Source organism: Eschscholzia californica, unplaced genomic scaffold (genome assembly GCF_041429995.1).
Source record: "Eschscholzia californica isolate CP2 unplaced genomic scaffold, dmEscCali1.0.p SCAF_5, whole genome shotgun sequence".
Classification (NCBI taxonomy): Eukaryota; Viridiplantae; Streptophyta; class Magnoliopsida; order Ranunculales; family Papaveraceae; genus Eschscholzia; species Eschscholzia californica.
In genome coordinates, this window is record NW_028238472.1 from 24,793,547 (window position 1) to 24,810,250 (window position 16,704).

The window sequence follows — 16,704 nt, forward strand, 5'->3', positions numbered from 1 at the left end:
AGTCACAAAGCCTTGATCCCTAATTTAGTACATTTCGCCTCGACTTTGGCCTCACGGACATACACTCCAAATATGAAATCACTCAAGAATGGTTCGCTCGTATGTGTGAGTGTGATCATTAACATGGACTCAACACATAAAAAGGGGTGAGGACAACATTTTGGAACGAATGATCTTCGAAAAGGAATTTGCCACTAAATATAGTGGGGAAGCTCACTCGCCCTTCTCACCCACTATATCCTCTAAGAATGCTTTCTAAAGGTTAGCGGATACTAGAAATGGATGATGATGGTGGATTCCCGAGAATGTCGACTACTTCATTATAGAACTTCTCAAGCACTTCCACATTTGTTTCTTGCCTCGAATACTTATTCATGAACATGAACACAAACACATATATACAATCACATTACACACACAAAAAGAGCTAACACATGCTCAAACATACTCATGAACCACTTTATTTCTTCTTTTTTTTTTTTTTTCTTTTCTTTTCTTTTTTTCACTTTTTCACTTTTTCTTTTTTTCTTTTTTCTTTTTTCATAACACAAAATCACATAAAACAAACATAACTCACACAATACTATATTCCTGCAATCAACTTTTTCCATTTCATACTGGCTTTGACATTCTCCATTCTTTTCTTCTCATGTCTTCATTCTCGGGATATAAGATGATGGATGATGATGGAGTATCCGCCTTCCTCTAGTTGACACTCTTATTGGGTTTCACGGACTACAAGGGCAAGGTTAATTCGCTATCCTAATGTCACTCTTAGTGGCTAAGGAAGTTGAGCACACGAGATCAAATGAGCTCTTTTATAAGTTACGAGGTTGAGTAGCTCTTCATTCTACTCGGAGTTAGCGCGGAAGAGTACACTCGAAGGGCAATTTAGGATTTGAGCTCTCACATTGGTTAAGTCTCCACTAATGACTACTCTAGGTCTCTTAGAGATGTTTCTTCTTCACTAAGATGTTACTCCCATAGTATAACAAACACTCAAAGACTCGACTTTCATGCAAAGACCATTAGCAATCACAAAACCCATCACTCGATACATATGCATCAACATTCTTAAAACTATCACTATAATCACATGCAAATCTACTCAAAATGTTCAAAAATTTTCAAATTTTGACTAATTTGAACCCTTTTGTCTTTGAAACCCATGGTCATGCATTGGTTATGGTCATATCCCGCATCCCCAAACTTAAAACTAACATTGTCCTCAATGTTCTAAGCATTAACTCACCAAATGATTAAGAGGCACATCAATTTAAAAAGAAGAGTGGAGAGATATTACCATAACCGAAGGAGATAAAGGATGATACTACCAAGACTCGTGTATAAAGAAGTTCCAAGTTGATGCCAAGCTCGCGCCATCCCCAAACTTGGAACAAACCACGCCTTAGAAGTAAAACATATAAGAAGTGCTCCTAAAATATCCAAAAATATAATGAGAATGAAGCACATAGAAACATGACCATATAAAATGACCACTCACGCGAGATCACTCGATTGCATTGAGCTATGCAATTAGCCTTTGATTCTCATGTTTTCACACAAGAGCACGAATTATGTCTCGCGGAGGGTTTCCAGAGATGTTACCCACAAACATCAAGGCCCATCTTAATCGGCTGAGGATCATAAAGTAACAAACGGAAGATTTGGGGATCAACCCAAAGAAAACTATATACAAATGCTAAAAGTCTCACAATAATATCGAAGCATATAAGTGCACGTGAGACTAAAAGCGAAGAGAGACCATCCCCAAACTTAGTGGATGCACGGTCCACTAAGTACGCATAAATGCTAGGGGCGACGACTAAAAAGTCGTCAAAAGGGTCGACATATAAGGGAAATGGGAGGAGGTCAGTCCGAGGCAAATAATCAAACTCAAGCTTAGTGGATAAGACATCCACTAAGTCCCTAGACATGCTAGGAAAGACGTCCGAAGTGTCCCATAAGGGGTCAACAACCGAGTCTGAGATCATGTGGAAGGTCGAACTAGACTCTAAGGGTAAGGCAATAGGCTCGGGGACCAAGTCAAGGTCCGTAACTTCCTTAGGTAAATGGTCCGATAAACTATCCATTGTGTCTCTAACTACTATGTCATCGACGTCCTTAAAGGCATCGGGAGCCTCAAAGTTAGGCATAACACCTTCCATTCTACATAACCCATCCAAATAATCACAAGTGGTAAAAGTTGGAAAGTTCAACATCGAGTGATCCCCAAACTTGCTCGTAGAGCTATCATCCTGAACATTAAAATCTAATGTAGTCTGATCATGGTGAGATGACAATGGTCGAGGGAGTGAGCAACAAGGGTCATCGGTCTGTTCAATCTCAAATGGTCTATCAGGAGCTTCATCGACATTTAACTTAAGACTAGAGTTAGGTGTATTACCCTCACCATCATTCATAGTCTTCTCTTGAGTTTGGGGTGCACAAACCCCTTCCTCGTCGACGATAGGCTCTGACTCAAGTCTATCAACAATTTTGAGAAGTCGTTCCGTGACCTCCGTTATATCTCGATTAAATCTAGTTTGGTACTCTAAAATTGCTTGGAGAGTTTCTTCAGACATCTCCTCGTAATAAGTCACATGAATATAACTAGACGAAGACTCTCGTGGAACACGGATCATGGGACAATACTCGGTCAAATGGTCTAAGCTCGCACAAATAGCACAAACCGGGCTAATGGTCTCCATGGTCCTTTCTCCACTACCTTCATGTAGATACCTAGACTCGACTCTTTGAGTGGAATCATCGAGTCGAAAGTTGTCATCTCTGAGTGAACCGTTCATATATGCTTGTCGATAGTCACGAAGACTTCGACGTGGTCGATCAATACTAATAGAACTACGGTCCTCATCAAATGACAAATTCATACATGAATGTGTGGTCATCCCAAATTCTTGTCGATAGTCTCTAAGACTCTTACGGGGTTGATTACCCTCATGCTCATAATCCCTAGAACCATGTTCATGACGAATCTGACCGACTCCATACCTCCGTCGATATTCACCCATGGTTATCCTCGGTCGGTCAGGCTCAACTCGCCTATTCCTATCACTAGTCGGAACATTCCTATGTAAATTTGAGTAGTCCTGATGACTTGTAGATGGTCGACTAGTGTTGGAAAGGGTTCGCATAAGGTCATTCTTATCAAATGACCAACTTGCCATGATCTCACAATGTTCAAAGATGCTAACACACAATCACAAAATGGAGACTAACACTTATATACTAGACAATCACACACAAGTAAAAAGGATGAGATGGAATGCGATACTATCGAGTGTTCCTCTCGTTTCGTTCGCCTTTCTTCTTAGCTTCTCGATTCCTTCCTTTTCCTTCGCCTTTATGTCACTTTTGGCTCTTTTCTTATAATGATACCTAAAAAAAAAATGAAATTAAGAAAGTACAAAATAAAATAAAGACGTCTAAGAAGCAAATAACACTAAATTAATGAACAAAACAACAAATGATATCCTAACTACTAAACCTATCCCCGGCAGCGGCGCCAAAAACTTGATGCACCCGAAAAGGTTGCACACCCAAGCGGAGGTATCAAGTAGTAATCCGGCAAAGCCGGGATCGATCCAAGGATAGGAAGGTAGTTTGGATATCGAGGGTCTAGCCCACCGGTCTACGAGTCACTCACTAACTTAGACTAAAAAGGAAGAGAAACAAAGATAAATGGGGGGTTTTGATTTTGAGAGTAATAAAGAAAACAAATAAACTAATTAAACGATATATGTAAACGAGCGAGAGAGATTCGAGAGATGTCGAAGGAAACAAGAGTCGGGAGGCAACAAGAGTCGGGAGATAAATAAGTGAGAGAGGTGTCGAACCGAGAATCCGATAATGATAAACCTACAACTATGTATGGTCCGATCTAATGTTCAAAGTATAACCGATGTTCGACTCCTTAGGTGATGTCTATAAGCACTACGTATATCCGGAGCTCATACTTAGTCAAACAAACATCATAATCGGTTAATCCCGAGTCAACGAAAGTGTTGTCTAGTCGCCTAACTATGTGAAGTGCATGACAAGACACATGAAAATATGACTTAGACTACGATCGAAATCGAATACTTCGTTTCGTCTATTAACTATGCGAAGTGTTTGACAAGACACATGAAAATACGATCAAAACGATAATCGAAATAAATGAACATCAATTTATAATCAAAACATCAAATCATATTAAACATAATCACGAATTCATCACATTTCATCTCATATATTAGACACACCAAAGTTAGCTAAACATGGTGATTGAATAAGAAATTGAAAGAAAATGATGAGAGAATCCCCCTTTTTCGTTGTGGTTCGAGGCTAAGATCGTCGGAAAATATGAGTCTCTGAGGTGCAGCCGATCTCCCCTTAGCAAAATTCTGGGTTCCCCATAGCGACCATCATCATCTTCTCCATTTAGAACATAACCTCCATTAAAGCTAACCCTAGCTTTCTCTCTCTAGCAATCTTCAACCCAAACCAAAATCAAACAACATGGGAAGCTAGACAAAGTGATGGGGAGTAAAAACCCTATGGTTTCCGGCCAAGAGGTGGCCGGAATCCCTACAAAAATCCGGCGAAAACAATGAAGATTCCGGCCAAAATAGCTTGAAATTCGGCCAAAATAGCTTGAAATCCGGCCAAACACTAGATCCGGGCCAATGGAAGCTTGCAGCCGCGTCCAAGGCACGCGTCCTTTGCTGACGTCCCGAGCTAGGAACACTCCCGAGCTGCTACAAAGCAGCTCGGGTTGCTGCTGTTCAGAGCAGCTGTGCACGTCCGAGCTGCTGTTCCGGTCCAAGTCGGCCATCCCGTGAAAGCTGCTGCTGCTGCTGTGCCGAGCACTGCCCGAGCATCCCGTGCTTGCTGCTGCTGCTGCTGTGCCGAGCACTGCCCGAGCATCCCGTGCTTGCTGCTGCTTCGGGCTACTCCTTACTAAATCCCGAGCAGCTGCCGGCCAAGGCTAGGCCGGCCCTAGTGTTGGCCGGCCTAGCTTGGCCGGCCACCTCCTTCTTGCTCTCTTTTTCTCTCTCTCTCAAGCCTTCAAACTCAAAAACCCTAGAACACCTTTAACCCCCTTCTCTCTCTTGCCTCTTGCCCAAGCTAGAAGATGATTGAAGAAGAAGATGAATAGTGATGACCCCCTCCTTTTTGACTCAAACCCTAGGCCAAGACTTGACTTTGACTCAAACTTGAGTCCATAAAGAGAGGGTGCTCATATAATATTTCCTTGTCATTCTTCTTTGGGCTCTTGGGCTTGGTTGTGGGCTTCTCAACTAGAAATCCAAGGAGTGCCTTTATGGAATCCTTGTTTTAAGACCGAACCTTGACTTCTTTCTTTCACAACTTCCCCGTCCGAACTCGGAATTGACTTCCGTTTTCACCGTTGGACTCGTCTTTGACTCCTCTTCTCATTTGATTTGCTTGAAGTCTTTTTCTCTCGTTTTAGGCACATGAAATGATAGTGATAATTCGCTCCCTTTATTCCGAATTAAGTTCTTTATTCCAAATATGGTACCTAAACAAGAAAAACACGTAAACTATTACAAAAAACACTCGAAAAGAACTAATTAGTCTATGTTAGGCTCCTTAAATGTGATATTTTCGTGTCACATCACAGGCAAACTAGCTCCCACTTGGGAAGCGTCTTACCTCATCACCCAAGTAGTGGGACAAGGAGAATACAAGCTCCGCTCACAAGAAGGTCTCGACATCAACAACAGTTGGAATGCAAAACACCAAAAACAGTACTATTTCTAACTCAGTTTCACTAATTTATTTACCCATTTTCTATCATTTACTGACTTGGGCGTCGTAGGGTCGACGACTATGCCATCGACTTCCCCCCTAAGGGGCGTGCAGGCAAACCAAGCTTTGACTGGGGTACAAGCGAAAGGAAACGACAATCACTTTGCCAAGCAAAAGTCGGCAAACAATACTTACCTTTCCAAGAGACGGGCAAAGATAGACACAACTCCTCATCCACCCCACTTGAAGACAACCAACTCTGCAAGCTAGCTCTGCACTACTTCAGACTTTGGTTCTGCCTACTGCCCAGATCTGCAAGCCAGCACCGCACTGTTTCAGACCCTAACTCTGCCCAAAGTCAGCCCAACTCTGCAAGCCAGCTCCGCACTGCTTCAAACCCCAACTCTTCCGAAAGTCGACTCAGCTCTGCAAGCTAGCTCTGGACTACTTCAGACTTCAGTTCTACTCGCTTCAGTACGTGTAAAAGTCTCGATGTCAAAGGATCTTTACTAAAACGACACTGCTCGTATCATATAATATTCATCTTGTAAATACAACATTATTTCAAATACAATGTTTTTTCAATTCAAGACATATTTTGTATGTACAAAGCAGACTAAGGGCTTTAACGCCACAAAACTTAGTCTAACCTTAGACCTTCTCGAGCTCTAATCTCAGACTAGGGGGACAAATGGACAGTCATCCTCCACGGGTTTCAAACGCTTCATGACACTCGACATACACCGACTCGAGTATTCAAACAAGGCAAGTCACGCGTCGCCAAAATACTCCAAGCTTTGGCCACGCCAAACACAATGCAGGTATAATACAAACTATCTATAAAGGTTAATACCCTTACCATTGGGGACAAAAGAGGCAAGTAATATATCAATAAAGGGTAATACCCTTACCTTTATGGATTAGAGGCATTCATCAGTGGAGCTACACTTTGGAAGAACAACTACGTCCACATCAAAAGCACTCGCTTGAAACGGCAAGCTTGCCCGTGCCTCGATCAGCATACCAGCTCCGGCTAATTAAAAGTCTACGATCAAAAGCACTCGGAGTGTTAAGCCTGCCTTGATCTATAGCCTTGCTTTGCAAGCCTTCCTTGATTATAGCAGGCTTCATTAAAAGTCTAAGATCGATAAGCACTCGGTCCGCCACGCTAGGATCACTCGAGTAGCCTTCACTACGTCTGCGTCAGGATCACTCGAAGTATAAGCCTTACCTTGTCTGACAGCTCTGCATCACAAGAACACTAGGTCCGCCACGCTAGGAGCTCCAGATCCCCCTCATTAAAAATTTAGGTTAGGACTACAGGCAGATACCTTGCCTCGACTGGTAGTCCTACCCCATGAGCCTGACTCATTAAAAATCTATGTCAGGAGTACTCGACATGTATCTTGCCTCGATCAGTAGTCCTATCTTATGAGCCAGCCTCATTTAAAATTTATGCCAAGACTGCTCGACAAATACCTAGCTTTGATCGATAGTCCTGCCTCATGAACCCGCCTCATTTAAAATTTACACAGGTCTTCCTTGATTGATAATCCTACTTCATGAGCTCGCCTTAATTAGAAAACTAAATACAGTAAAAGTGGAAGATACGTTCATACATCTTCTTTACATCCAAAAGTACACAAAAGTGGAAGATACGTTCGATGCACCCGAAAAGTTGCACACCCAAGCAGAGGTATCAAGTAGTAACCCGGCAAAACCAGGATCGATCCAAGGATAGGAAAATAACTTGTTTATCGGAGGGTCTCGTTCACGGGTTTAAGTGTTACTAGCTAACTTAGACAAAAATAGAAGAACAAAGATAAATGGGGGTTTTGATAGTTAGGCATGAATCGAAAATAAACAAAAGGAAAATAACTAAACTTAAACTATTAACTAAAGCTTATTGGGAGGCTAGGGTCTTATTCTACATATGAGAGAGGTCAAGGATTCGGGAATCCATCGAGATATACCTATGTAAGTTCTTGCTTGGGTCAGTTACTGAGTTTGAGTCATCTCGACTTTACATTAGATGCTCTAAGTGCTAGATATACCTAATGGTCATAACTAGTCAAAGGGTCATCATATTCCATTAAACATCGAGTCTAAAATCGGAAAGATCGCTTAAGAAGTAACTATGACATATGCTTGACATAAGACATGAAACAAGCTTAAACGATTAACCTCGTGAGAGAGACATCAAACATACTCATCTAACCAATACAACCACATACATAAGCATATCAAGATTTCATCATAATCCTCAACAAGAGGCTTAGCTACACATAGAGAGATTATTGCATTCAACCCCAAAATGAGAGTGTAATCAATGGTGTAGACATCGTGAGACAAGTAATTACACTATCTCTATTTCTAATTTCTCTCTACCTAGGTTTATTAAGCAAGAACAAGTAGCAATCAAACTCTAGAAAGATTAATAAACAAATTCAATCATATATAAAAGGAATCATTCACAAGCATACTCAAATTTAAGTTTAATAACACGAATCCCTCATATAAATTAATTTCTCTCTAGAATTCATCACATACAAGTAGCTAGCAACCCTAAAATCAAACAAGACTAAGCTAGATAATCAATTAAATCACCCCAAACAAGAACAAGAGGAAAATGAGTAAGAAAAAACCCTTGGAGAACAAATGGAGTGAAAAATCTAAGCAAACCAAGCAAAGGAGCCAAAAGGGTTGCTCTCCAGCCATTTTAGGTGTTGTCCCATGCCATAGCAAGCTGCTGGTCGGCCAATGGAGCTGCTGGTCGGCCGTTTTAGCTGCTGGTCGGCCATTGTAGCTGCTGCCCCGGTGCTACAATTGTTGTCCAAGTGCCCCTTTTGCTCCCTTTTTGGTGTTTTCCTTGCTATTTCTCTCTAGATCTAAGTTTTTCTCTCTAGATCTTCATGAAATCCAAAACCCTAGCCTCCATTACATTTTCTCTCTCTAAAAATCAGCACATAAGGAAGAAGATGAAGTGTAGAGACCAAGTTAGGGCATTAATTTCTATTTCCTACCCCAAAAGACCACTTTGCCCTTCCTTAGTAGTTATAGTCACTCCTTTGTCTAGCTTGACTTCTTCAAGTTATTTTGACTCATTCAATGACTCAATTTCATTTTAACTTGAATAATGGGCTCTCTAACTTGACCAAAGGGTGCAAATGACAATTTTGCCCTTGTCTCCTAACTTGCTCATTTCTTATGCTTTTCATCTCTAGTCTTCACCAAAGTGATAATCATGTTCCAAAGACTTCATAGACTTTCTCAAATTATATTTTGACCCTCTTAGATGCAAATGACCATAATACCCTTGGTGAGTCTTTATCTCCTTACTTGCTCCCTTTTGCTCTTAGACTTTAAGGACCTTTTCTTAGATTCTTTTAAGTGCTTTTGACTCTTCTAGGGGCTCCTTAGCTCATTTCCTTGCATAGTTCTTTTATGGTACCTTGTCATGAATATAAACATATCTTATTAGAATTGAAGCATAAAATGGACTAATTCATCTAAGTTAAGTGACCTAAATGTGATGTTTTCACATCACATCAAACATCCCCAAACTTAAGCTTTGCTTGTCCTCAAGCAAACAATAGAAAATTACACAAGAAAGCAAAAAGTCTAACTCACTTTCGGAGGCATCCCGGTTGCATTTAGCGTATGCAACAAGCCTTTAAACCCTTAGGTTACCCCTAAAGGACGAGTTTTGTCTCGTGAGGGTTTCCAGTGAATACACCCACAAAGTTCTAGATTCCAAGGGACAAAAGAGTTCAACTATCGATGCAAATAAGGTGATGATCAACAAGTGAGAGACTAAAGTATGTCAAACATATGAATCAAACCAATAAGCACAAACGCATGCTAAGAATCTCCTCACTAATAGTTTTATACTCAAATGTAAGTATCCCATCATCATGAGTATCATCCAAGGTTAAAGTAACAAAACCTTGTTTCCTATCATAGCACATTTCGCCTCGACTTTGGCCTCACGGTCATACGCTCTTAAACATGAAATCACTCAAAAACGAATCATGATGGTTTACTCTCATGTGTGAGTATGGAATAAAGTAAACTCAACACATACAAAATTAAATGAGGATAACAAGTTATAAAACGAAATGATCTCTTAGGAATGGAAATAACCACTAACGAAATGGGGAAGCTCACTCACTCTTCTCACCCACTCTACCCTCTAATAATGTCCCCTAAAGGTCAACGGATACAAGTGATGGAATGGGAGATGATGAAATCCCGAGAATGTCGACGCCTTCAACGATAAAAGAACACTCAAACAACCTTTAAACTTAACTTCTTGCATTGAATACTTTATTTTCATAACACTTAAACAAACTTTCTTCCTTTTTTTCTTTTTTTCTTTTCTTTTTTTCTTTTTCTTTTTTTTCTTTCTTTTTCACTTTTTCACTTTTTCTTTTATTTTTTTGTACACATATCCAAACACCAAAATAAAAATACAACTAGTATTCTCAACAAATCACCTTTACTTTCACATTTTGCTTTCACGTTCTTTCTTCTTTATTTTTCATGCCTTCATTCTCGAGAGTAGTATGATGAATGGATGGTGGAGTATCCGTTTCCCTAAAGTTGACACCATTATCGGGTTTCATGGACTACAAGAGTAAGGTTTATTCGCTATCCTGATGTCACTCCTAGTGGCTAAGGAAGTTGAGCTCATGAGATCGTCTAAGCTCTTTTGAAAGTTGCGAAGTTGAGTAGCTCTTCATTCTACTCGGAGTTAGCGCGGAAGAGTACACTCAAAAGCAATGGAAAGGCTCAGATATCTCACATGGGTTTAAGTCTCCACTAATGACTATTTTAGGTCACTTAGAAGTGTTCCTTCTTCCTTAAGATGATACTCACATGATAAGACACCAACACCAAAGGACTTAACATTCATGAAAAGACTAAGAGCATGCATAAGATTTATCAAGAAAGAACCACATGCATCAACATACTCAAGAATACCACTAGAGTCATACCAAATCTACCCAAAAATTTTCAAATTTGGTCAATTTGTTGAACCCTCTTGTCTTTTGAAATCTAAGGTCATGATGTCATGCGACCAAAAGGTCGTATCCCCATCCCCAAACTTAAAACTAACATTGTCCTCAATGTTCTAAGCATATACTCACCAAAAGATAAGAGGTACAATAAGTTAAAGAGAAGAGTGGAAGGATATTACCATAGCCGACGGAGATAAAAATTTATACTACCAAGACTTGTGTATTCGAGTTCCAAGTTGATGATAAGCCCATCGCCATCCCCAAACTTGGAACGAATCACGTCCCAAAAGTATACCAAGTGAGAAACACTCCTAACACATCAATATAAAACATAAGAATGAAGCATAAGCATGACCACATAAAAATGACCACTCACGCAGGATCACTCGATTGCATCGAACCATGCAATTAGTCATTGATTCTCTTGCTTTCACAAGAGCACGAGTTAGGTCTCGTGGAGGGTTTCCAGAGATGATACCCACAAACATCAAACCCATCTCAATAGACCAACCAATCATATAACAAAAGACGAAATATTTGGGGGTCTACCCATACGAAAGTTTTAACTGGTAAGAACCGTCTCACAACAATGTAATGGTATGGGTTTATACGTGAGACGGCAAAAAATAAGAGGTAATCCCCAAACTTGGATGACGACAAGGCAACAAAGTTTGATAAAATAACAAAGGGGGCATGCATTTCACCAAAATGATCTACAAAGGTCTCAGGAATCAAACTAGTCATGTTGTTATGGTCCTCCTGAGCATTAATAGTATTGTCCCTTTGAACTACCGGTGCAAGCATATATATATCACAGGTAGGCAATAATTGTTGAGAGAATGAGGGTTTAGGTCTATCAACTGGTTTACACTCAGATTTCGACTGAAAAACCTCGTTATGCCCAGCACCATTCTCAAAAATCGTACGATCCTCGGGTATGTCTACCGTCATGGGAGTCTCTAAGTTAATCATTTCATCACTTTCGAGAATGGAGTTGGACTTAACATTAGCACTAGGTGTATTACCCTCACATGTACCCTTAGGATTTGTTGGAGTTTGGGGTTGTGAAACCCCTTTCTCGATGTCTTTCAATTTTGCTTCCATCTCTTTAAGGGCGTGCAAGGTGTTTTGGCTAATCCGAGTTCCTACCTCATAAAATGATTTCGAAACATCTTCAAGAGTCCTCTCATGATGAGATGCATTAGTGAAACCAACTAAGGACTCTTGAAGATTCTCATAATCATTTGTAAAGGCATCACTCCTTGAACCTACGGGCTTCATATACGTGTCTACGACATTTGTGCATCCTAATGAGACATCTCGACAAAGAGAAATAGGAGGGCATTCACCCGTTAGGTGTTCTCGACTTGCACAAATGCTACAAACACTATCAATCACTAAATCACCATCATGCATATCTGTAAATTCTTTCCGAGACACGTTGAAAATTTTATCATGTACTTCCCCATTTTCCTTGAAAAAGCATATGCCTCCTTTTGAGTAATGGTCTCCTTCGGCTATATCTTCGTCACTCTTAACGGGTGTGTCCCAATCTTGGGCCTTGTCCGCTAAGAGGTCGAGATACTCCCAAGCCTCATTAGGATTTTTACTCATAAACTCTCCGTTGCACATAACTTCCACGAAGTGTTTCATTTTGGAAGTCAAGCCATCGTAAAAGAATCCGATGACCCTACATGTTTCGTAGTTATGATGTGGACATGCGAGAAGGAGGTCTTTAAATCTCTCCCAACACCTAAAGAAGGTCTCCTCTTTGTCTTGCTCAAAGTTCATAATTTCTCTTCTTAAGGTGGTGGTTCGATGAGCGGGAAAGAACTTTTTCAAAAACACCCTAGTCATCTCATCCCAACTTCTTATAGTCCTAGGCCTTAAAGAATGAAACCATATCTTCGACTTTTCTTTTAATGAAAACGGAAATAATTTGAGCTTAGCAATTCCCTCAAGTTCTCCATTGATTGGGAGTATCGAGCAAATCTCATCGAACTCTCTCAAATGAAAATATGGATCTTCATTCTCTAAGCCTCGAAATATAGGAAGTAATGGAATAATCTCAGGGTCTATGTCTAAATTACACACATTACTCGGAAATATGATGCATGAAGGTATGCTAGCCATATTAGGTTCAAGGTAGTCCCTAAGACTTCTAAGCGGGCTATGAACCTCATACCCATCATTCCAACTATCATTCCCATTAACATTCATTGAAGCACAATTAAAAAAATGCTAGCAATCACAAGTGTTCAATTCGACTACAACTATCAATAATAGACAAGATGCAAATGCACTTAAGCCGCTCAAATAGGTAAAGGTTAGGGAACGATACTAGAGGTGGCGTTTGTTACCACAATTGGATCCTCTTCCCTTTTCTTGTCTCTACCTTTTTATCCCCAAACTTGTTTGCTTTCGTCCTTTAAAGCTCCTTGGATGAGTACCTCAAAGAAAACAAGAATTAAAAAGAAACTAAAAAAAAAAAAAAAAAAAAAAACAAAGAAAATAAACGTCCAAGTAAGCAAATAACACTAAACTAATGAACAAAGCACGTAAACGATATCTAAACTACTAAACCTATCCCCGGCAGCGGCGCCAAAAACTTGATGCACCCGAAAAGTTGCACACCCAAGCAGAGGTATCAAGTAGTAACCCGGCAAAACCAGGATCGATCCAAGGATAGGAAAATAACTTGTTTATCGGAGGGTCTCGTTCACGGGTTTAAGTGTTACTAGCTAACTTAGACAAAAATAGAAGAACAAAGATAAATGGGGGTTTTGATAGTTAGGCATGAATCGAAAATAAACAAAAGGAAAATAACTAAACTTAAACTATTAACTAAAGCTTATTGGGAGGCTAGGGTCTTATTCTACATATGAGAGAGGTCAAGGATTCGGGAATCCATCGAGATATACCTATGTAAGTTCTTGCTTGGGTCAGTTACTGAGTTTGAGTCATCTCGACTTTACATTAGATGCTCTAAGTGCTAGATATACCTAATGGTCATAACTAGTCAAAGGGTCATCATATTCCATTAAACATCGAGTCTAAAATCGGAAAGATCGCTTAAGAAGTAACTATGACATATGCTTGACATAAGACATGAAACAAGCTTAAACGATTAACCTCGTGAGAGAGACATCAAACATACTCATCTAACCAATACAACCACATACATAAGCATATCAAGATTTCATCATAATCCTCAACAAGAGGCTTAGCTACACATAGAGAGATTATTGCATTCAACCCCAAAATGAGAGTGTAATCAATGGTGTAGACATCGTGAGACAAGTAATTACACTATCTCTATTTCTAATTTCTCTCTACCTAGGTTTATTAAGCAAGAACAAGTAGCAATCAAACTCTAGAAAGATTAATAAACAAATTCAATCATATATAAAAGGAATCATTCACAAGCATACTCAAATTTAAGTTTAATAACACGAATCCCTCATATAAATTAATTTCTCTCTAGAATTCATCACATACAAGTAGCTAGCAACCCTAAAATCAAACAAGACTAAGCTAGATAATCAATTAAATCACCCCAAACAAGAACAAGAGGAAAATGAGTAAGAAAAAACCCTTGGAGAACAAATGGAGTGAAAAATCTAAGCAAACCAAGCAAAGGAGCCAAAAGGGTTGCTCTCCAGCCATTTTAGGTGTTGTCCCATGCCATAGCAAGCTGCTGGTCGGCCAATGGAGCTGCTGGTCGGCCGTTTTAGCTGCTGGTCGGCCATTGTAGCTGCTGCCCCGGTGCTACAATTGTTGTCCAAGTGCCCCTTTTGCTCCCTTTTTGGTGTTTTCCTTGCTATTTCTCTCTAGATCTAAGTTTTTCTCTCTAGATCTTCATGAAATCCAAAACCCTAGCCTCCATTACATTTTCTCTCTCTAAAAATCAGCACATAAGGAAGAAGATGAAGTGTAGAGACCAAGTTAGGGCATTAATTTCTATTTCCTACCCCAAAAGACCACTTTGCCCTTCCTTAGTAGTTATAGTCACTCCTTTGTCTAGCTTGACTTCTTCAAGTTATTTTGACTCATTCAATGACTCAATTTCATTTTAACTTGAATAATGGGCTCTCTAACTTGACCAAAGGGTGCAAATGACAATTTTGCCCTTGTCTCCTAACTTGCTCATTTCTTATGCTTTTCATCTCTAGTCTTCACCAAAGTGATAATCATGTTCCAAAGACTTCATAGACTTTCTCAAATTATATTTTGACCCTCTTAGATGCAAATGACCATAATACCCTTGGTGAGTCTTTATCTCCTTACTTGCTCCCTTTTGCTCTTAGACTTTAAGGACCTTTTCTTAGATTCTTTTAAGTGCTTTTGACTCTTCTAGGGTCTCCTTAGCTCATTTCCTTGCATAGTTCTTTTATGGTACCTTGTCATGAATATAAACATATCTTATTAGAATTGAAGCATAAAATGGACTAATTCATCTAAGTTAAGTGACCTAAATGTGATGTTTTCACATCACATCAACTGCTGATGTCAAAAACTGGATTTCTGTTAGATCAGCATGAAATAGGGAGTTGATGCATGACAGCCTCCGTTATGTGTGATTGTTCTGTTAAGTTGAGTGTTGTTCTGCTTAGTGCCTCCATTTCTTGATCTTCTTCCTGCTCTGCTTACTGCTTCGCTTCCTGCTCTGTTCCTTGCTCCCTGCTCCTACACCTTGTTCCTTCCTCCTGCTCCTCGTTCCTGGCTCCTGTTCCTGTTCGTCTGCTCCCAAGGGGGGAAAACCTGCAAAGGGTTCGAAAACCGCTCCGACGCTCAAGCCAGTCAGGGTGCTCTTTGCAGTAAAAGAATGAATATTGTTGATCCTTTTGGGGGCGAGTTATGGGAACTCTGAGTTTTGGGTGATCGTTTTAGGGTAAAGAGATCGTGTCCTTTGAAGGACGATGTGGGGGGCCTTTTATAGGCGATGTTAGGCCGACTTTGATTATTGGCGGTGGTGAGGCGGTTGCCGTTAGACCAAAGAGAGAGTTTCCTCTCTCGAGTATCTAGGGTTTCTCTTATAGTCTATCTCAGATCTTTGATAAGTGGAAGTTCCTAAGTTCATGGATTCTTCGTAGATATCTTGCCGATGTGATAGATTCTAGAGGAGAAGTTTCCTCCTTCAGTTACGTGGAGTCCAAGCGGGCTTAAACACTTCGAGATGTGTGGCCGACTGAGATCCTTCTGGAAGATTCGGGTTTAAGTCGATAGATTGTCGAGAGCTGGTGCCTTCTGGCCGACCTCCCAGTTAGGGGAATGTTTGGTGGACCATCAGAGGCTCAGCGATTCTGCTACCTTAAGCCGGGTTGACCCAGTAGACTTCAGGTCTGATCTTGACTATTTAGACTTTAGTCAACGTCTGGACATTTTTATGCATCATCATGAATCCCGCCACTCCTTAGTCGAAAGTAATGAGACTGAGGAATAGAAGTAACTCGTGTGTTTTAATCATTGAGGATCCTGAAGTCGTGGATTTTACCTAGACCAGAGCTGTTTCGTGAAGCTTGGTTTTTTTTTTCTTCTGATTTTCCGGAGCTGCGCATTCCCGAACTGGCTAGTGCTGAGCTGGTGGGGGCTGCTGGTAGTAAAACTTTCTTCCTCTACATCTTGCTTTTTGCCAGAACTGACTTGAGTTTTGTCTGCCTTAGACTGTTGGACGCGTGGTTCATCTTTTCGAGACACCTTTCCACTTCTGTCCGAGTAATTAATTTCCTTTCCATGTGTGATTCTGTGACATCACGTATTTGATCTTCTGACTGCCCATTTCGGCGCTGTTCTTTTGGGTTGTTGTACATGGTAACCTCTCGGCATGCACGTACATGTGGTATCTTGCTAGTGGTGAGACTATCACGTCTCTTTGAAATCCGCTGATACCTTATCTGCTAATTGATCT

The 16,704-nt window shown here is 40.4% G+C and overlaps 1 protein-coding gene across 1 annotated transcript; it reads right to left on the reverse strand.

The window, feature by feature from the left end:
• Positions 1–463: 463 nt before the first annotated feature.
• LOC147537935 (uncharacterized) lies at positions 464–13,399 on the reverse strand. The gene is made up of 2 exons (XM_086643910.1): positions 13,375–13,399; positions 464–3,502 (listed from the first exon to the last, which is right to left on the reverse strand). Exon 2 carries the CDS (start codon positions 3,186–3,188, stop codon positions 1,605–1,607), a length of 1,584 nt encoding a protein of 527 aa, XP_086500036.1. The 5' UTR covers positions 3,189–3,502; positions 13,375–13,399; the 3' UTR covers positions 464–1,604.
• Between the last annotated feature and the right edge of the window lie 3,305 nt (positions 13,400–16,704).

Coding starts and splice junctions, on each gene's coding strand:
- LOC147537935 (XM_086643910.1), bottom strand. CDS start 3,188: ATGGCAAGTTGGTCATTTGATAAGAATGACCTTATGCGAACCCTTTCC.